The sequence below is a fragment of the Heterodontus francisci genome, chromosome 32, assembly GCF_036365525.1.
Source record: "Heterodontus francisci isolate sHetFra1 chromosome 32, sHetFra1.hap1, whole genome shotgun sequence".
NCBI lineage: Eukaryota > Metazoa > Chordata > Chondrichthyes > Heterodontiformes > Heterodontidae > Heterodontus > Heterodontus francisci.
Window position 1 is genome coordinate 14,663,994 of NC_090402.1, and position 22,260 is coordinate 14,686,253.

The following is a 22,260-nucleotide window of genomic DNA, read 5'->3' on the forward strand; positions in this document are numbered from 1 at the left end:
AAAGACCAAAAATCAAGCAGCCGCTTTCTGGACGGAGAACCCCTCAGCCCGCGGTGCCCGCAGGACCCGAACACTGATGCCTGGTTAATGCTTCAGTGATTGAGGAGCGCACAGGCTTTTAATTACTGCAAAGATAGAAAGCAGCCTGACTCTGTGCACAAACAGCCGGCACCATCCCTGCTTCCTTGTATTGCTGGTTTCCTCACGACACTTTTACTAAAGAAGCCAGTTTATTCCCCCCTCCCCGCAAACCCCACCGCTTGGAGACACTGCCACTGCCCCGGGCTCCTCGCCCATTGGCACGGGGCCTGAAACGGAATTCGCCCTTTCCCTTTTCGCAGGCTGGCAACTCCATCCGCACACATCCGGGATTACTGGTTAGAACTCCGGAGGAGGGAACTCTGGCTGATGTTTTCCAATATTTAGCCCTGGAGCAGTGAGGCAAATTATAGCAGCCCAACTACCATTATTTACAAAGATAGGTTCTCAGTCTAGCAAATAAAGGAAGAGGTGGAGTTGGTCAGCGGTACAGGGTGAGTTTCTCCCTCTCCCATATCCCGTGTGGGCTACTCTCCTATATATCCAGTGTGTCTTACTCTCTTATATATCCAGTGCGTTCAACTCTAATATATCCCATGTGTGCTACTCTCTTATATATCCAGTGTGTGTTACTCTCCTATATATCCAGGGTGTGTTACTCTCCTATATATCCAGGGTGTGCTACTCTCCTATATATCCAGGGTGTTCTACTCTAATATATCCCGTGTGTGCTACTCTCTTATATATCCAGTGTGTGTTACTGCCCTATATATCCAGGGTGTGTTACTCTCCTATATATCCAGGGTGTGTTACTCTCCTATATATCCAGGGTGTTCTACTCTAATATATCCAGTGTGTGCTACTCTCTTCTATATCCAGTGTGTGTTACTCTCCTATATATCCAGGGTGTTCTACTCTAATATATCCAGTGTGTGCTACTCTCTTCTATATCCAGTGTGTGCTACTCTCTTCTATATCCAGTGTGTGTTACTCTCCTATATATCCAGGGTGTTCTACTCTAATATATCCCGTGTGTGCTACTCTCTTCTATATCCAGTGTGTGCTACTCTCTTCTATATCCAGTGTGTGTTACTCTCCTATATATCCAGGGCGTTCTACTCTAATATATCCAGTGTGTGCTACTCTCTTATATATCCAGTGTGTGCTACTCTCTTCTATATCCAGTGTGTGTTACTCTCTTCTATATCCAGTGTGTGTTACTCTCCTATATATCCAGGGTGTTCTACTCTAATATATCCCGTGTGTGCTACTCTCTTATATATCCAGTGTGTGTTACTCTCTTATATATCCAGTGTGTGTTACTCTCCTATATATCCAGGGTGTGTTACTCTCCTACATATCCAGGGTGTTCTACTCTAATATATCCCGTGTGTGCTACTCTCTTATATATCCAGTGTGTGTTACTCTCCTATATATCCAGCGTGTTCTACTCTAATATATCCAGTGTGTGCTACTGTCTTATATATCCAGTGTGTGTTACTGCCCTATATATCCAGTGTGTGTTACTCTCTTATATATCCAGTGTGTGTTACTCTCCTATATATCCAGTGTGTGTTACTCTCCTATATATCCAGTGTGTCTTACTCTCTTATATATCCAGGGTGTTCCACTCTAATATATCCCGTGTGTGCTACTCTCTTATATATCCAGTGTGTGTTACTCTCTTATATATCCAGTGTGTGTTACTCTCCTATATATCCAGGGCGTTCTACTCTAATATATCCAGTGTATGCTACTCTCTTCTATATCCAGTGTGTGCTACTCTCTTCTATATCCAGTGTGTGTTACTCTCCTATATATCCAGGGTGTTCTACTCTAATATATCCCGTGTGTGCTACTCTCTTATATATCCAGTGTGTGTTACTCTCTTATATATCCAGTGTGTGTTACTCTCCTATATATCCAGGGCGTTCTACTCTAATATATCCAGTGTGTGCTACTCTCTTATATATCCAGTGTGTGCTACTCTCTTCTATATCCAGGGTGTGTTACTCTCCTATATATCCAGGGTGTGTTACTCTCCTATATATCCAGGGTGTTCTACTCTAATATATCCCGTGTGTGCTACTCTCTTATATATCCAGTGTGTGTTACTCTCTTATATATCCAGTGTGTGTTACTCTCCTATATATCCAGGATGTGTTACTCTCCTACATATCCAGGGTGTTCTACTCTAATATATCCCGTGTGTGCTACTCTCTTATATATCCAGTGTGTGCTACTCTCTTCTATATCCAGTGTGTGTTACTCTCCTATATATCCAGCGTGTTCTACTCTAATATATCCAGTGTGTGCTACTGTCTTATATATCCAGTGTGTGTTACTGCCCTATATATCCAGTGTGTGTTACTCTCTTATATATCCAGTGTGTGTTACTCTCCTATATATCCAGTGTGTGTTACTCTCCTATATATCCAGTGTGTCTTACTCTCTTATATATCCAGGGTGTTCCACTCTAATATATCCAGTGTGTGCTACTCTCCTATATATCCAGTGTGTGTTACTCTCCTATATATCCAGGGTGTTCCACTCTAATATATCCAGTGTGTGCTACTCTCTTATATATCCAGTGTGTGCTACTCTCCTATATATCCAGTGTGTGTTACTCTCCTATATATCCAGTGTGTGTTACTCTCCTATATATCCAGTGTGTGTTACTCTCCTATATATCCAGGGTGTTCCACTCTAATATATCCAGTGTGTGCTACTCTCCTATATATCCAGTGTATTTCACTCTAATATATCCAGTGTGTGCTACTCTCTTATATATCCAGTGTGTGCTACTCTCTTATATATCCAGTGTGTGTTACTCTCCTATATATCCAGTGTGTGCTACTCTCCTATATATCCAGTGTGTGTTACTCCCCTATATATCCAGGGTGTTCCACTCTAATATATCCAGTGTGTGCTACTCTCCTATATATCCAGTGTATTTCACTCTAATATATCCAGTGTGTGCTACTCTCTTATATATCCAGTGTGTGCTACTCTCTTATATATCCAGTGTGTGTTACTCTCCTATATATCCAGTGTGTGCTACTCTCCTATATATCCAGGGTGTTCCACTCTAATATATCCAGTGTGTGCTACTCTCCTATATATCCAGTGTATTTCACTCTAATATATCCAGTGTGTGCTACTCTCTTATATATCCAGTGTGTGCTACTCTCTTATATATCCAGTGTGTGTTACTCTCCTATATATCCAGTGTGTGCTACTCTCCTATATATCCAGTGTGTGTTACTCCCCTATATATCCAGGGCGTTCTACTCTAATATATCCAGTGTGTGCTACTCTCTTATATATCCAGTGTGTGCTACTCTCTTATATATCCAGTGTGTGTTACTCTCCTATATATCCAGTGTGTGCTACTCTCCTATATATCCAGTGTGTGTTACTCCCCTATATATCCAGGGTGTTCCACTCTAATATATCCAGTGTGTATTACTCTCCTATATATCCAGTGTCTGTTACTCCCCTATATATCCAGGGTGTTCCACTCTAATATATCCAGTGTGTGTTACTCTCCTATATATCCAAGGTGTTCTACTCTAATATATCCAGTGTGTGTTACTCTCTTATATATCCAGGGTGTTCTACTCTCTAATGTATCCCATGTGTGTTACTCTCTTATATATACAGGTTGTGCTACTCTCTGTAACACATTAAAAGCGTGCTACTCTCTGTAGTATAAACAGGGTATGGTATATGCACAGTGGACTATTCCTTTATCGTATCATCAGGCATTTACCCGACAAAGTGGAAAATTGCCCAGGTATGTCCTGTTCACAAAAGTAGGACAAATCCAATCTGGCCAATTACCGCCCCGTCAGTCTATTCTCAATCATCAGCAAAGTGATGGAAGGTGTCATCGACAATGCTATCAGGCAGCAATTACTCACCAATAACCTGCTTGCTGATACTCAGTTTGGGTTCCACCAGGACCACTCGACTCCAGACCTCATTACAGCCTTGGTCCAAGCATGGGATCCAGGGAAATGCAGCGAAGTGGATACAAAATTGGCTCAGTGGCAGGAAACAAAGGGTAATTATTGATGTGTTTTAGCGACTGGATGGCTGTTTCCAGTGGCATTCCGTAGGGCTTAGTACAGGGTCCCCTGCTTTTTGTGGTATATATTAATGATTTGGACGTAAATGTAGGGGGAATGATCAGATGGGTAGAAAAGTGGCAAATGGAATTCAACCTGGAGAAGTATGAGGTGATGCATTTGGGAAGATCAAACAAGGCAAAGGAATACACGATTAATGGGAAAATACTGAGAAGTGTAGAGGAAGTGAGGGACCTTGGAGTGAATGTCCACAGATCCCTGAAGGTAGATAAGGTGGTTAAGAAGGCATATGGAATCCTTTCCTTTATTAGCCGAGGTGTAGAATATGAGAGCAGGTAGGTTATGCTGAAGCTGTATAACTCATTGGTTAGGCCACAACTTGAGTACTGTGTGTAGTTCTGGTCATCTCATTACATAAAGGATGTAATTGCCCTAGAGCGGGTACAGAGGAGATTTACGAGGATGTTACTGGCGTTGGAAAAATGTAGCTATGAGGAAAGATTGGATAGGCTGGGTTGTTCTCCTTGGAACAGAGAAGACTGAGGGAAAATCTGTGAAATGTACAAAATTTTGAGGGACCTGGATAGAGTGGAGGTGAAGGGTCTATTCACCCTAGCAGAAGGGTCAGTGATGAGGGGGCATAGATTTAAAGTGATTGGTAGAAAAATTAGAGGGGAGATGTGGAAAAACTTTTTCACCCAGAGGGTGGTGTAGTCTGGAACTCACTGCCTGAAAGGGTAGTTGAGGCAGAAACCCTCAACTCATTCAAAAGGAGTCTGAATATGCACCTCAAGTGCCGTAATCTGCAGGACTACAGACCAAATGCTGAAAGGTGGGATTAGAATAGGTGGATTGTTTTTCGGCCGGCACAGACACGATGGGCCAAGTGACCTCTTTCTGTGCCTTAAACTTTCTATGATTCTATGGACAAAGAACTGAATGCCAGAGGTGAGGTGAGAGTGACTACCCTTGACATCAAGACAGCATTTGACAGAGTGTGGCATCAAGGAGCCCAATTGAAGTCAATGTGAATCATGAAAAATCTCTCCACTAGCTAGAATCATAGGTAACACAAAGGAAGATGGTTGTGGTTGTTAGAGGCCTATCATCTCAGCCCCAGGACATCACTGCAGGAGTTCCTCAGGGTAGTGTCCCAGGCCCAACCAGCTGCTTCATCAATAACCTTCCCGCTATCATTAGGTCAGAAGTTGGGATGTTTACTCAAGATTGCACAGTGTTCAGTACCATTTGCAACTCCTCAAATACTAAAGCATTCCGTGACTGCATGCAGCAAGACCTGGACAACCTTCAGGCCAGACTGATAACTGTCAAGTAACTCTCATACCAAATGTCAGGCAATAACCATCTCCAACAAGAGAGAATATAACCATCTCCCCTTGATGTTCAATGGCATTACCATTGTTAGATCCTCCAGGGATCCTCATTGACCAGAAACCTAACTGGACCAGCCACAAAGTACTGTGGTTACAAAGGCTGGGAATTATGTAGCAAGTGACACCTCCTGTCTCCCCAAAGCTTTTCCACCATCTACAAGGCACCAGTGGAGTGTGATGGAATACTCCCCATTTGTGCAGCTCCAACAACACTCAAGAAACTTGATACCATTCAGGACAAAGCAGCCCCCTTGACTGGCACCCCATCTACCACCTTAAACATTCACTCCCTCCGCCACCAGTGCACAGTGTGTACCATCTACAAGATGCACTGCAACAACTCACCAAACTGCCTTAGTGTCCAAACCCACGATCTCTACCATCTCGAAGGACAGGGGCATCAGATGCATGGGAACACCACCACCTGCAAATTCCCTTCCAAATCACACCCAATCCTGACTTGGAAATATATCACTATTCCTTCATTGTTCCTGGGCTAAAATCTTGGAATTCCCTCCCTAACAGCACTGTGGGAGTACCTTCACCACATGGGCTGCAGCGGCTCAAGAAGGCAGCTCACCACCACCTTCTCAAGGGCAGTTAGGGATGGGTAATAAATGTTGGTTTTGCCAGCAATGTCCATAGCCTGTGAATGAATAAAATAAATCAGAAGAGTGCTATTTTTCTATAAGACGCACAGTTTTTCAATGTCTCTGTAATATATACAGGCTAATCTACTCCTCTGGCAGCATTACATACATACAGGTTCTGTATTGCTCTTTAATTGGTATACAAGATGGTGCTATTCCCCTATTATATAATCAGGCTGGTTGCTCTATTCCTTTAATATACAAACAGAGTGCAATAATTCTTTATGCTACATACAGATAGTCTCTTCCTCTGTAATATGCACAGTATTGCATTATTGCTCTACAGAAAGAAAGAAATGTTATCTGTTTCAGTAGTTGCACTCCTGTCTCAAAGTCAGGAAGTTGTGCGTTCAAGCCCCACTTCAGGACTTGAGCATATAATCGAGACATTTCAGTACCGTACTGAAGGAGTGCTACATTGTTGAAAATGCTGATTTGTAGTTGCGATGTTAAACTGAGACCCTGTCTGCCTGCTCAGGTGGATCCCACAGCAGTTTGGGAAAACAGCAGGCAGCATTTATCCCTCAACCAACACTATCAACGACAGCTTATCTCACGCTGTTTGTGAGACCCTCTGTGTAGAAACTAGCTGCCGTGTTGACCTACATAACAAAAAGTAATTCATTGGTTGTGACAGTTTAGGATGTCCTGCAGATGTGAAAGGTGCTATATAAGTCCTTTTTATTCCTCTATAAAATAGCCAGGGTGGTGTTATTCTTCTGTAGGATAGACATGGTATGACATTTTTTGTTTGTATTTGTTGTTGAGATGTGAGCTGCATTCATTACATTTCCTTACTTGCTCTCAGAAGATGGTGGACCTTCTTCTTGAGGTAATAGTTTGTACAACTGGGCTGCTTGCTTGGCTACCACAAGGCCAAACATATAGTGTGGACAAGAGCCACATGTAAGTCAGACTGGGTAGGAGTGTGTTGTTTCTCTATACGCTTCACGCAGTTTGCTATTGTCCCTATAATATATATGGAGTTTGCTATTTCCATGTAACATAGCATGAAATTACATCTGTTGGCACTTCTGTTAAGATCAAATAATTCAGTGGCAGGACCCTGTCAATCACATTTGTCCCCAAAGGCAATTCCTGTGAGTATAACTATTTAAATTATTGATAATAGTAGACTGCTATTGGTGTGTTCAAGCCTGTTTTATATAATGCCAATGTTAACAAGGCAGTTTTGTTATGATTTGAAACCCTAAATTAAGTAATGATATTGTAACCACAAGTTATTCCATACAGCTTGTGTTAAAGTAAAGGCAACCAACCTGATAGCGTACATTCCAAATTCTGACATCTAATGGGTCTCTTGTACGTCAAATAGAATACTGTCCCTTAATTCTTATTGCCAACAATAGTATTTCTTCCCTTATTTCATGTGGATTGTTCCACTGGATGATGTCAAAATGAAGACAGTGGAAACAGCTGGTTGTTTCAACCCATGACATCAATAGTGGAACAGTCCATTGTAAACAAGGGGATACATGTTTAGCAATTTGAGACCTTTTAAAGAGACATTATTAGAGGAAGATTTTTGGCAAACAAGTTCAGTTGTGAAACTACTGTCTAGACTTGCCCATGAAGGACAGCTGAGTGATAAAGTACCAGAAAGATGCCTGTGCCCATGTAAGTGCACCCTAGAATAAGTCAGAAGAAAAATATTCTTTAAATGTAAAGAAAGAAAAAACTTGCATTTATATAGCACCTCAGGACTGTTAATTATATATTAATTGTATGCAGGTGGTGGTAATGAACTGGAGATTCACTTGTGCCCCTATAAATAGACACAGATTGAAACTGTGGTTGTTGGATTAGCAGGTGCATGCTTGCCATGTGTAACTCTGTAAATGAAAGCTTGTACATGTGTGTAAAGATTGGCTCCAGTTCTATCCTTCACCACCTGGTTTTTCAGAAGTATAACAATGAAATCCCAAAGAGCTTTACAGCTAGTGAAGCACCTTTGAATTGTAGCCACTGCTGTAATACAGGAAACGCAACAGCCAATTTGCACACTGCAAGCTCCCACACACAGCATTGAGATAATGACCAGCTAAGCTGTTTTAAATGATGTTGGTTATTGCTTTCTTTAATGACTTGCTTATTCTTCAAATTGTGCCACGGGATCTCTTACATCCATCCTAGAGGGCAGACGGGGCTTTAGTTCAACATCTCGTCTGAAAGACGACACCTCGGACAGTGCAACACTCCTTCAGTACTGCACTGGGAGTGTCAGCCTAGATTTTGTGCTCAGATCTTTGGAGTGAACCCACAACCTTCTGACTACGAGGTGAGAGTGCTACCTACAGAGCTAAGGTTGACAGAAGGCTGGTGTAGTGGCAGGCTGAAACAGATGAAAGGGTTAACAGTTCCCAGTGACATTGCTGTGCAACTCATGCACCAGCAAATGTGTCGTTGTTAGCAAAAAAAAAAATCTTTTTCTTCTATTCGGTTTGTTCAGCAAGTTCTGTCCACAGAACCAGAAGGCCTGATGTAGCTAAGGCAAAAAAAAAAATTCCCTGTATTCAATTGGATGACAGAGGTCCTCATTGATAGTACTGCATTAGAAAATAGATGAGCAGACTGTTCAGAGTTGAAAGGGATTTAAATAATTGAATTCAAGTACAAGCTATGTGCAGAGTAGGATAAAGGAGCATGTCATGTGCCCCCCACCCCCATGTGTTCACTCTCCCTGGAGTCCTAACTCATTGTTGTGTTGAGTCCCTAATCTCTGCAATTAAAATCATATTGAACACCAATTGGAGCCCTATTCAAGACGCCATGTTCAATTTAAGAGCACTGTAGCTAAACTGCTACAGCCTTGGGCTTCAGGTACAATAGAAATAATAGGGTTACAATAAGATCTGTCGTTCCTGGGCTGATGGAGATATCACACCATTGAGGGGAGACGCCTCTCTTTTCTAATTTTTTTTTTTGATTCCCATTCCCCTCCTCTCAGAATTGTTTTTTTCCCCCAAAGGATTCCTCTCCCTCCCTTCAACTGGCCGGAGCCGTTACAACAGATTGGGTGCTATTGTGGGAAACAGTTATAATTTGGCAATGGATGTTTCACCAATTTAAAAAAAAAATGCGGACATAAGAAAATAAGATAAATTCACAATCTCTAGGTTTGGACGCCTTCACATCTTCTCGACGTCTACCTTACCCTATTAAAACCTTTCATTATCTTAAAGACCTCTTATCAGGTCATCCCTTTAGCATTCTTGTTTCTAGAGAAGAACCTCAGCCTGTTCAATTTTTCCTGATATAACTCTTAGTTCTGGTGCCATTCTACTAAAACTTATGGGGACCAGAATTGTTCACAGTACTCCAAGTGTGGTCCAACCAAGGTTCGATACAAGTTGAACATAACTTCTCTTCTTTTCAATTCTATACCTTTAGAAATGAACCTCAGTGTTGATTTTTCTTTTTTAATGGCCTTATGGGCCAACATTGCTACTTTTGATGACTTGTGAATGTGTACCTCTAGATCCCCATTTAAACTCTGACTATCCAACGTCTTATTTTTCCTATCAAAATGCAGCACCCCACACTTCAACTTTTTTAAAATTTATTCATTCATGGGATGTGGGCATCGCTGGTCAGGCCAGCATTTATTGCCCATCCCTAATTACCCTTGAGTAGGTGGTGGTGAGCTGCCTTCTTGAACCTCTGCAGTCCTTGGGGTGTAGGTACACCTACAATGCTGTTAGGAAGGGAGTTCCAGGAGTTTGACCCAGCGACAGTGAAGGGAATGCGATATAGTTCCAAGTCAGGATGGGTGTGTGGCTTGGAGGGGATCTTGCAGGTGGTGGTGTTCCCATGCATCTGCTGCCCTTGTCCTTCTAGGTGGTAGAGGCCGTGGGTTTGGAAGGTGCTGTCTAAGGAGCCCTGGTGAGTTGCTGCAGTGCATCTTGTAGATGGTGGAGGAGGGAGTGAATGTTGAAGGTAGTGGATGGGGTGCCAACCAAGTGGGCTGCTTTATCATGGATCGTGTCAAGCTTCTTGACTGTTGTTGGAGCTGCACGTAGAGAGTATTCCATCAGACTCCTGACTTGTGCCTTGTAGATGGTGAACTGGCTTTGGGGAGACAGGAGGTGAGTTACTCGCTGCAGAATTCCCAGCCTGTGATCTGCTCTTGCAGCCACAGTATTTATGCGGCTGGTCCAATTCAGTTTCTAGTCAATGGTAGCCCCCAGGATGTTGATGGTGAGGGATTCACCGATGGTAATGCCATTGAATGTCAAGGGGAGATAGTTAGAATCTCTCTTGTTGGAGTAGGTCATTACCTAGCACTTGTGTGGCATGAATGTTACTTGTTACTAGCCTGGATGTTGTCCAGATCTTGCTGCATATGGACATGGGCTGCTTCAGTATCTGAGGAGTCACGAATGGTGCTGAACATTGTGCAATCATCAGCGAACATCCTCACTTCTGATCTTATGATCTACATTGAAACTCATTAGCAATTAAATACCCATTTGCAAGTTTGTTAATGTCTTCTTGTATGCTGGAGGGGACAAATAGCAGAAGTAAAGTATGCTTCAAATTATGAATTTATTTATTAATAAAACATAATTGTGAAGCACTATCATGGCCTGTGGAAGCTGAGGGATGGGCATCTGAAAAGCCCATAATGGCAAACGATTAAACAAATTGGTGCATATTGTATTTTTTTAAATAAAAGAGCGACATCAAGTACTCCCCAGGTTAGGTACAGTGCAGGTCAGATTTAGATCAAAGCTCCCTCTATGCTGTTCCAACAGTGTGCCAACATCAGGCCAGCACCTCAAAGCATTAGTGCAGCATTTTCAATTTCCCACAGCAGGCATCCCTGTGGCCTGAGCCAAACTGCTAATTAATGCCAGCTTTGTACTGTGTGGCCATGCCCAACGAGCACTGGGTTGGGATCAACCCAAGTGCACTATAGTCAGCAATTAGGAAAGACTTGCATCCTTGCTATTGGGCTGGATTTGAATGCAGGTCTTGAGGTGATCAGCCCATGTCTAGTCCACTGCACCAACAAGAATTGCCACTTGGGCAGGGTTATAGAGATGGAGTCAGCACATCTGTGCTGTACGAGACTCATTTACTGGGATAATCTGTCTTCTTGCTGCATTCTAATTGTGTTTGTAATATTAATTAACCTGCTGGAGTAACTCGTTTCTCACTATCGACCCACCCGACCTGGGAAATGTTGACACAATTGCTTTGTAAAGGTTTTTTTTTTCATTACTACGTGCTGTGGCATGGATTTGTGATTCTGTCTGCAGGGCTTGTCGAAATTGCAGCCTGTGCCTGGAGAAGCTTGCAGACTCCTTGCCCATTAATGGGTAAAATCCATATATTTTTGAATTAAAGGGGCTATCCTGTCACCTGGTGCAGCATTTTGGAAGTTACATTTATGTGTGATGGTGTTACACTGACCGTGCTGATTGTGTCTGCTGCTACCTGTTTTGTTGGAAGCTACACTCAATTGTAGGTCATTACCATCTTGGGACTGATAACAGCCCTCACTCATTTTATTTTGCAATGATTTTTTTTTGGGGCTGGGGCAGAAGCGCTTTTTTTGTCCCCGTACCAGTTTTCCTTGTCATTTTACCCTCTCCGTTTATCCGTTTAGCCTTATGCTCTGTCACTGGGAGGGCAGGTTGGCAGCCTGCTCCAAGACTACTCTACTGTTGATCACCTGGGAGTCACTCACACATTCTCTCTCTCTCTATTGCTTCCTCCCCCCACCACCTCAACCCCAACTTGATGTTGCCACGAGCCTCCTTCCGGAGCTCAGCCCCATCTTATGAAGTTCCGATCAGGTACTAAGGGAAGCAGGACCAGTCTCCATTTCTGTCCCCTGGCACTCCCTGCCGAGACGGGGGGGAGTGGGAGGTGGTGGTAGCACCTTGAGCTAAGTGCTGGATGGCGTGTTTATCATCGTGAGGAATGTCAGGGGTTTGGGAGAATACTTTCCCAATGCTTCCACCATCAGCAGTATAGGGAATAGGAAAGTGGGAGGGAAATCCTCCCTTCAGCTCTCTCCATTGATGGTGTTGCAAACACATTAGCTCCAGTAGCTCCAGTGCAGTCAGCATTCAACCCATCTCGCCAGCTGGAACACTGTGGGAATGCGAATGGGCCACAGTCGGAGGTATTTAGAGATAAAGAGAGGAAGAATCTCTTTGGAGCCGTGACAGGTTTGAGTTGTGAGAAACTAGCAATATTTAAGTAGGAAGATAATTTTATTTTTCTGCCCTTACTCCAAAGGGCTTAGCATCTCTGCAGTGGCCATTGTCCAGTGATGATCCAAGACAATAACATCGTAGCTGTGTTCAATACTGTCCTCAATTTAAGACCCCCAACTAACTCAACACAGAACAAGAATCAAAGCAGAGTGGGGGCCCCTGGTCTGTGTTGCTCAGAACCACACTGGCTTAAGCTATTGGACAAAGCTAAATGGGGATTTCTGAAAGAAGACATGAGACTAAATTTTCCTCAGTTGCAATGGTTTAGTCCCGAATGGCAATTGGTAGGATTTAGACAGATCCAAATGGAAGTGTGCTGTTTGAACCCAGTAGGCATAACTTTAAGCACAGCTTTGGACTGGTCTAGAGGGACCACTAGTGGTGGGAACAGAAAACAGCAGTAAGTGGAATTAAGAAGGACAAAGACAGTTCTGCTTTTGGGTCTTTTCTACCCCTCTTACTCCAAATTGATCAGCTGTACTCCATCCTAACCCTAAGATCTAATTAAGCTTTAGATAACACGGCTGAGAAAACAACAGACAACTCAGTTTGCTAATTGCATTTGATCAGACTGATCTCATGGCTTCATCAGATTTTTCTGATCTTTAGTGAGAACATCACACCTTCAAAACTCATCTTAAATTAAAATCATTGAGCAAATGTACTAAACAAAAAAACAAGCAAATAAGTTATTAATAGAAATTCTTCCACCTAATTCTTTAAATGGAAAAACAATAAAAGGGCTGCTACTCTGATACCAAGTATTTGTAAATAACTTTTACATTGTGTAGTGGTTTTTCATAAATTTATTACCACTGTGATAGTGTGGTCTAGTCTCATTCAAGTGATCTCTTGGGAGTTTCAAACTGACGTTTCAGTTGAAAGAGTGCTGTTCTTTTTATATCCCAGGAAATAAAACAGTCACCAGGACTTCCCGGACTTTGATTATTCACGCAAATTTTAAAAAGGAACTCGTCAGTCATATACCGACTGCAATCACTTAATGTTGAGTTATTCCTCATTCCGATCTGTAATTGACATAGCTGGCAACAGTCTATTGAAATACATTTGGTGCAGGATTCAGTTTCGTTTCTAAATTGATTATGGATTTAAAGAAATGGCACCAACTAAAATGAGGCAAAATATCAGATTTTTGTCACGGGGCTGTTCCATGTTTGGATGACAACATTTCCGAAAGCCTTTGGGATAACCTCACAAACTATTCGTAACCATCACAAACCTTTGCCAAGGCTGAAAGAGCAAGAGGTTAAGAATTGGCGAGGCATAAATCCAGTGAAAGGAATCCCATGTTGCGCCATGAACCTGCAGGCAAGTGACGGAACAGCCCAGCACCTGACCCCGTGAGGGTGAAGGGGAGACAGTTCGGCATGATGTGGCTGTGAAGGTGATGATCTTCTGTGCTACTCCATCCCATACCTGCAAGGGGATGGAGCATAGTTTCAGGCCACAGCTGACCATTATATGTAGTGCACGTACCGGCTGCAGGCATCCTTGCAGCAGATGGCACAACATTGCACTGACTCTCTGTGACTCAGACCCTAAGATGATGGTTGCCCACAGCTATTGACAGGATGAGGGGGTTGGGAGTGCGGTGGGGAGTTAGGGTCTGCAGAAATGGTTAGTAACTTTTTAAAATTCATTCTTGGGATGTGGGTGTTACTGGCATATCCAGCATTTATTGCCCATCTCTAGGTTCCCTTGAGAAGGTGGTAGTGAGACACTTCCCTGAACCGTTGCAATCCATGTGGTGAAGGTCTCCCATAGCTGTTCAGGAGGGAGTTCCAGGATTTTGACTGAGTGACAATGAACTAACGGTAATAATCTTTGGAATAGTCTATCCCAGAGGCTTGTGGCTGCTCCACCATTGAATATATTCAAGGCTGAGATAGACAGATTTTTGATCGATCAGGGAATCAAGGAATATGAGGAATGACAGGAAAACAGAATTGAGACAGAAGATCAGCCATGATAGTATTGAATGGCGGAGCAGGCCCGAGGGGCCGAATGGCCTACTCCTGCTTCTATTATGTTCTTATATTTCCATGTCAGGATGGAGTGTCATTTGGAAGGGATCTAGCATGTGGCTCTGTTCCCATGTGTCCGCTGCCCTTGAACTTCTAGGTGGTAGAGGTTGTGGGACGTGCTGTTAAAGAAGCCCTGGTGAGTTGCCAAGGTGGTAGATGGGGTGTCAATCAAGCAAGTTGCTTTGTCCTAGATGTTGGTAGATGTGCCCAGACCATGCTCGCTCGACCTTCTATTTTTGCAGTGCTACTGAAATCATGGCACACTGATTGAGATGCATCCAAGGAAGCCATCAACATTATGGTTGGTCAGGCATTGGTCAGTCTTAATGATGCCATTCGGTCTGCCATCCTGTTTACCTTTTGAAAGAGGAGACTCCTCATTGGCCAATACAATAATCTGGCCCTCTCTGTCCGCAGAAGTGGGCTGTATGGGCTCTGGCGGGTGGACAGTGCGTTGTGATATCCCGTGGCAGCGGGTGAGGTTCAATGTCACCAAAGGGAAACATTACCATGCCTGGCACAACCATGTAGCTGCAGTTTCCCAGAGCTGCCCTCCCCTTTAATAGAGCTACAAATTGATATCAATCTGCACTTGCAGCTGGGTAGTTAAAAGGGAACAGGAGGATCAACACATCAGTGAAAGAACAAGGCTGCAAAATGTGAGAATCCACCGACCTTAATTATGAAGAAGGATAAGGAAAAAAAGTGATACAATTCAAATCAGGTTAACATAACGAGCTTGAGGGGTGCTGGGGTCACCAGCTACAGCAAGGGTCAGTCTGCAGACTTCCTCTGAAATGTCCTGTGTTTCCCTCCCCTGCACACAATGTTCCTGATGATCATGGTCATTTCCCCTTCATCCCCATCTCAGTTGGACATGACCACCATGAACTATAGCACTCCCACCAGGCAAAGTGATTTAGGGCAATCCCAGTACAATCGCCAAACAGGAAACAATGATATCACCTCCTAAACGGGTCCAGCATCATTAAATGATGATCAGACTTTAGTAGAAACAGGCAGGATTTCCACCATGCGTCACGAGTGGGCAGAGGGAGAGGATCGGCAGGGGTAGATGTTTTCCACCATCCAGCTTCATTTTACAGATAAAGCATTAAAGGGTCAGGTTGTGAGCTACTGAGGGGCTGTTGTTACAGCCCAAGATCCTAATGTGATTTACATTGCAGGTGCCAAAGGGACATCCCACTCACAGTGCAACAGGATCTTGCTCCCAATCAGAGCTCTGATATCACAACAGTGACTACCCTTTAAGATATACTTCATTGGCTGTAAAGAGCTTTGAGACATCCTGAGCACATGGAAAGCGCTATATAAATGCAAGTTCCTCCTTTGACATAGAACCCACAGCCCAATCACAGCACTCAAAATATAAGAAGTGCCATTTAGCAAGTCAATGTGTTTATAGATGGAGAGTACAGGCAGCCTGGGACCTGTTACATTGTGGAGAATTACCCCTTCATGTGACACCATGAACACTCCTGATTAATGAGATTACTGGAGTGGAACTTCACAATGTAAGGTCTGGGATGGGCCTATACAAAATATTGCACCTCCGGCTGCCTTCCAACCAATAAATAAAGGAGCAACTGCAAGGTAGCAATGAGTGTTCTTGCTTTAAAATGTTAGGGATCATTTTCAGGACAATTCATTGAAATATACCTCCCTTTTAAGGAAGCTATATACTTTCATTTATGGCCTATACCCTCTTGATTAAAGAAATTGCAGAAACATTTACCTATGGCATTTTTGCAGTTGTAGGTTGCTATGGCACACACCTGATGCATGACTGGTTGGGAGAGCCAAACTGTTTGGAACCCCAATTCCAAAATGGCAGCAACACTGATGTTTTAGTTTGAGATCATATTGAACAAAATTGACTTTTTTGAATGTACACTGCTGTAAGTAATTTTTAAAAAAATAAATTGCTCAGATAATATCAGTTCACTGAAGTTTTAATGATTGCACCAACGTTCCTGAAGGTACTTTCTGCTCACTTGCTGAGAAGTCTGGTCTATTATTTTGCTTTATGTCTCTGTGCAATTAATGAAAAGGAACTTCGTGAACATACGAATTAGGAGCAGGAGTAGGCCACTCGGCCCTTCGAGCTTGCTCCGCCATTCAACAAGATCATGGCTGATCTGATTGTAACCTCAATGTCACACCCACAAGCGTACTACTAGCCCAGCTCAAGAATATAAAGGGAAGGATCCCACCCTTTCTAACTACTACACCCATTAGCAGCACCCGAGGGTTACTGAAGACTCTGTAATCCTGCTGAATACATCAGACGCAGGAGCCAGTAATCCCAGCAGCTTTGCACCCAGTGTATTTCTACGTGTATCCCTGTCTTTTAATTCTATTTCTCTTGCTTCCCAAACATTAGAAACATTTCTGTGCATCCTGTCTGTGTAGGGAGATGTTTTACAATTCTGTTCCACATAATACCCAGAGAAAATCATCCCCAAATGCATGAATTGGACACGGTAAAAATCCTTTTACCATATCTGTAATTTGCAAAAGCAGAAGGAGATGCTCAGAGTCTGAGCCTTTGGGATTCTCTTACAGTTGCTGGTGACACCCCTCTCCCTTGTCATGCCCCAGACATAGTCCTGGTTATTACCAGTGTGCTCATTGTCCAAAGCCAGAAGTTCACATGTAAAGTGCAAAATTCAACAACAGCCTGTAAGTGGCAGTGGAAGAGGGGAGAGGGATAATGGTCCTGTCAAATGCTGCACTCTTTATTAGTCCCACACTATACAGCTGAAAGTTTATTGGGCTGGGATAAGGAAGCTCCAAATAGACACAGCTCCATTGAAACAGCAGGAACCCAGGACAAACATTTACACAAACCATTGATCAGCTCTCCACCTTCATCTCACATAGTAGACCAACATTGAGACCACAAGCAAGATTCCATTTAGCTTTTCCTTTTTTTTAAATTCCCTATTTGTTGCTCCCCCTTACTCCTGAAGGTGTCAAACTCTTATTGGGATAGGGTCCCACAGGAACTGACTGCCCTCCAGTAATTCAGCCAAGTGAATAACTTCTTACATGCAAGACGTGTGCATCCCCCACTTTTTTCACCCCACCATTGGTGGCCATGTCTTTAGCAGTCTAAGCCCTAAGCTCTGGATTTCTCTCCCTAAACCTCTCTGTTTCTCATCTCTCGCCTCTTTTAAGACTCCCTAAAATGTACCTTTTTGACAAAGCTTTTGGCCACCTGGATGAGTATCTCCTTATGTCGCTCAGTGTCAGCTTTTTCTCTGATTATGCTCCTGTGAAGTGCCTTGGGTTATTTTATTCTTAAAAGGTGCTATATAGATGCAGCAACTGTTGACTGACTATTTGACCCAGGCCTTCACAGCTATGTCAAAACCCAACATCTCCTCAGCCAACATCCATCCATGTACTTTCCCGGAGAGGTTGCTGACTAGTGATGGGAAATTGGTCTCCTGGCTGGTTTTAATTTTTTGTCTTTATTTACCCATTATAGGTCCATTGTCGTCCTTACGGCCTGCCTTTGATTGCTACACAAATTGGAGCGGTTTCTGCTGCATTGAATATCCTCTAGTCTAGACTGATTTAGTCCGTTATGATGTAGTCTGGAAATAGCCCTTATATCCTCATCAAAAAGATTCCAATTCAAATTCCTTGATAGAAAAAAAGACTGTTCAACGAACCCTGGGGCAGAGATCCTCTGTGCTTTATGTCAAACTTGTTTACATTTGGAAACTAAATGTAAACCTTGTTTGACCAGGATTTAGTGTGGACTAACCATGATACTACCCTTTTAAGCAAATGTCTTTCACATTGGCATCAGATTGCTACATTCCCTCACAGCTGACAGCTAGAAAGCAACAGAGTGCTAACAATCACTGACTGTGTGCAGAGTTCATTCAAACCCTTCATGTTTCCCTTGCTGGGAAACTCTCACAAAAGCCTCTCTTCTCTTTCCCATTGCCATTCTTTCTGTTGCAAGAAAAAGGAAGAAAAAAACCTAGATAGCTTCATTCTTAAGAGTTAAGGAGAGAAATAAGGAACAGCAAAGCAATCCCAGTGGTTTCAAAATGTTGAACACAAAGCTCTCTCTTGTTTAGAGCTCGGAGTGATGTAGAACCAAGGTTTTGGCCTAATGTTTTTTGCTCCCATGATTCAGGCCCCTCTTCAGCTACTTACACCCATTCAACTCCCAAATTAGTGGGTCTCATTAATCCTCTCCCTTCACCACAAACTTTCTTCTCTCTCTCTGATCTATTTATGGTACGGTCATCAGGACTTCTCTCAACCTTCCTCTCTTGTTCCGCCTAAGCAGCAAATACATCATCCAAAATGCTCTCCCCCCTCCATTATTAAAACTCAAGATTCACTACATCTTCAGAACTGTGGAACTCCTCACCTCTCTCCATCCACCTTCCTACAATCTACAGGCTTTAAAGCCAAGCTTCGAGTCACCAAATCTCTCCTTCTTGATTTATTGCATCCTTTCTCCTACTTTTTTCAACCTTGGACTATGGGGCTTTGGTCCTTCCCCTGGATCTCTCAATAAGGACAAATTGGTTTTGGTGAGCTTGGCCTCATTTCCAACTCAGTATATCTGACAAAAATTTAAAAGGAAATAGAATGTGTTAAACACTTTTGTGAATGCCTCATATCCTACTTAGAGTCATAGAGTCATTTGCAGCACAGAAGGAGGCCATTCGGCCCATCGAGTCCATGTCGGCTCTCCACGGAGCAATCCAGTCAGTCCCACTGCCCCGCTTGATCCCTGTAGCCCTGCAAGTCTATTTCTCTCAGGTGGACATCCAACTTCCTCTGTAGTCTTTGATTGTCTCTACTTCCACCACCCTTGTGGGCAGCGAGTTCCAGATCATTACCATCCGCTACATAAAAAAGTTCTTCCTCACATTCCCCCTGCATCTCTCTTGCCCAGATCCTTTAACCTGTGCCCCCTAGAATTTGTACCATTAGTTAATGGGAACAGTTTTTCCTCATCTAACTTATCTAAGCTTGTCATTATCTTGTAAATTTGTATCAAATTTCCCCTCAATTTCCTTAGAACTATGGAGAACAAACCCAGCTTTTCCAACCAAATCTTGTAACTATAATCCGCCATCCCCGGAGCCATTCCGGTAAATCTTCTCTGCACCCTCTCAAGGACCCTCACATCCTTCCTAAAGTGTGGTGACCAGAACTGAACGCAATGACGTTTTTTTTTTGAGTTAACAAGCTGCTTGAAGAAATTATGTCACATCATGAGACTGTTTAGGCCTCAGCTGGAATGTTGTGTTCAATTCTGGGCACCACACTTTGGGAAGGATTTCAAAGCCTGGGAGAGGACACAGAAGTGATTTACAAGACTGCGACCAGGTAATGCCTGGCTTGGGTATAAAATTAAAACCTGACCTGGCCCGACCCGACCACAGCCAACCTGAACCCGACCCGGGTCCAAGTCCTTTCATTTTTTTTCACGCCCGACCCGACCCGACCCGACACGAATATCGTTCATCCGTTCCGGCAGCAAGCTATTCCCGCAGCTGGAGTTGTGGGGAATCATGGGTAAGCCTGATGCCGTGACTTGGTGGAAGCAGCACTGACCAGCCAGACCCGAGCCCGAATGCTGGACTCGGAATATAGACCCGACCCGAACCCGACACATGTAGGCGGGTCTCGTCGGGTTCGGGTCGGGTAGCCATCAAGCAGGGATGAGGGGTTTCAGTTACATGGAGAGATTGGAGAAGCTGGGGTTGTTCTCCTTACAGCAGAGAAGGTTAAGAGAAGATTTGGTAGAGGTGTTCAAAAATGGTTTTGATCGATTAAATAAAAAGCGAAACAGCTTCCAGTAACAGAGTAACCTGAGGACACAGATTTAATGTGATTGGCAAAAAGAATCAGAGGTGACATAAGGGATTTTTTTTTATGTACAGCATGTAATACATGGCCTGAAAGGGTGGGGGAAGCAGATAAAGCAGTAGATTTCAAAAGGGAATTGGATAAAATAATTGAAGGGAAAAAATTTACAGGTGATAGGGCAAGGAATTAATTAGATGGATCTACCAAAGAGGTGGCATAGGCCTGGTGGGCTGAAAGGCCTTCTCCTCTGCTGTATCATTCAACGACTCTGACAGGGAAAGCTGCAGAATTGCTAGATCTCACCCATTCATCCAATTTATCAAATAGCGTGCATATTCTGGTAATCTCTTAATTAAGTTGCTTGTTTGAAGCCTCTGTGTCATTGATTGACAGTTGAGACTCTCAGCTATACATATGTTTGTAATTGAACAGTATTTGGCTAGCTGGCTAGCTTCCTTTGGGAAAGACAGTCTCTTGCTGAGGTCTAGTTACTGGTAGCTAGACCCCATCATGACATCAGCAGGTGAAAGGTGACACAATGGTGACATCCTTGTGGTGAAACTGCTGCCAACGTTACAAACCAGATTAATCCAGAGAATGGCTGTAGCCAACTCCAATCATGGGACAGAGGACTCTGTTGCAATTTACCGATGTTGACTGTTCTATAAACAGGATCAACTTCCCCTTTAAAATAACAGTGAGCACCAGACTGTTGGTGTGAACAGATTGTGATTTCCAGTGGGGAGTCACTAATGATGGCTCTTACTATAATTACAATCAATGATCACAGCTCCAGCTCTTTATCTCACTTACTTCTGCTCAGCCAGAATGCAATGTGGATGTGTGCTTCTATGTCTGTAGGTAGCATACACCTTTCTCACTTTTTCCATCTGTCCTTTTCTTTCTCTCGGTCTCTCCCATATCTAGTCTCTCTTCCCCCATCTCATTCTAACTCTTCCTCATGCTCTTCTGAGTGGGACAGAGGTCCATAAACAATAACCCCCGCACTAAATATAATAATCCTTATGCCATCGACCATAGCAAATTAACAATACAAGAACAAGTGGTGCTGCCTGGATATTGGGGCTAACGACACAGTGTAAATAAGGCCATTACTGACATTCGTGTTACTGTAGGAGCCATTCCTCGCATGGGAATGGCAGGATTAGGGTTGACTGGCTATTACAGAACATACAATAAAAATTACTGTACGTTTTCAGTGCTAGACAGCACTAAATAATATCCAATAGTCAGGGTCAGACCTTATTCACAGGGAGTTTCTTCAGAGTATTTTTTTTTAAAGGCTTTCTGCCATTTTTTTTCTCCTGAAGGCACTGACTTGTGCTGGGGTATAGGATACTATCCAACAACTGCCATTGGATGATGGTCAGGAGCAGGAGTCTCGACTGATTCTTACTGTTCCCCAGCCCATGGCACTAAGGCTCATTCTAGCACTCTTGCTGTTGCCGCTGGGGAGATGAAGCAACGCAGCATGACTGAGGGGAAGCTAGGACTTCTGATCTGATGGCTCAGTCCCAGACAGTGGAGGGGTACTACCATCAATCCGAAACCTAGGTCTTCTTGTTTGAGCGACTAACCAGTTGAAGCAGCCACAGAGCAGAATGTTGCCAATAGGGTCAGGGAGATTGTTTTGAAATTTTTAGTGACCAATCAGTGGCCACTTCTATGGGATGTCAAGCTGTTAGCTAGAGTGAATGCTGCAGCAATTCAGGATAGCATAAGCTGCTCTTACCTTGACATATTCTGACTTGGAATCCATGTTCTGTAGGTTACTGCAGAGAGAAACAAAAAGGAAAAATAAATGATTTCAGCACAGTGGGGATAAGATAGATGGCAATAATGCCATTGGCATTGGAAAGATGGCTCAGTGAATTGGAGAAGCAAGGTTCAGTTCTCAGAGG

At 43.3% G+C, this 22,260-nt stretch overlaps 1 protein-coding gene across 3 annotated transcripts in view; it reads right to left on the reverse strand.

Moving 5' to 3' along the window:
• Positions 1 to 22,260, reverse strand: part of LOC137347650 (SH2 domain-containing protein 3C-like) — a 141,020-nt gene that overhangs the window by 45,842 nt on the left and 72,918 nt on the right. For all 3 annotated transcript variants that reach the window (XM_068012292.1, XM_068012294.1, XM_068012295.1), the window contains one exon: positions 22,092 to 22,131. In XM_068012292.1, coding sequence (XP_067868393.1) covers positions 22,092 to 22,131 — 40 coding nt within the window. The remainder of the gene's footprint in view (positions 1 to 22,091; positions 22,132 to 22,260) is intronic.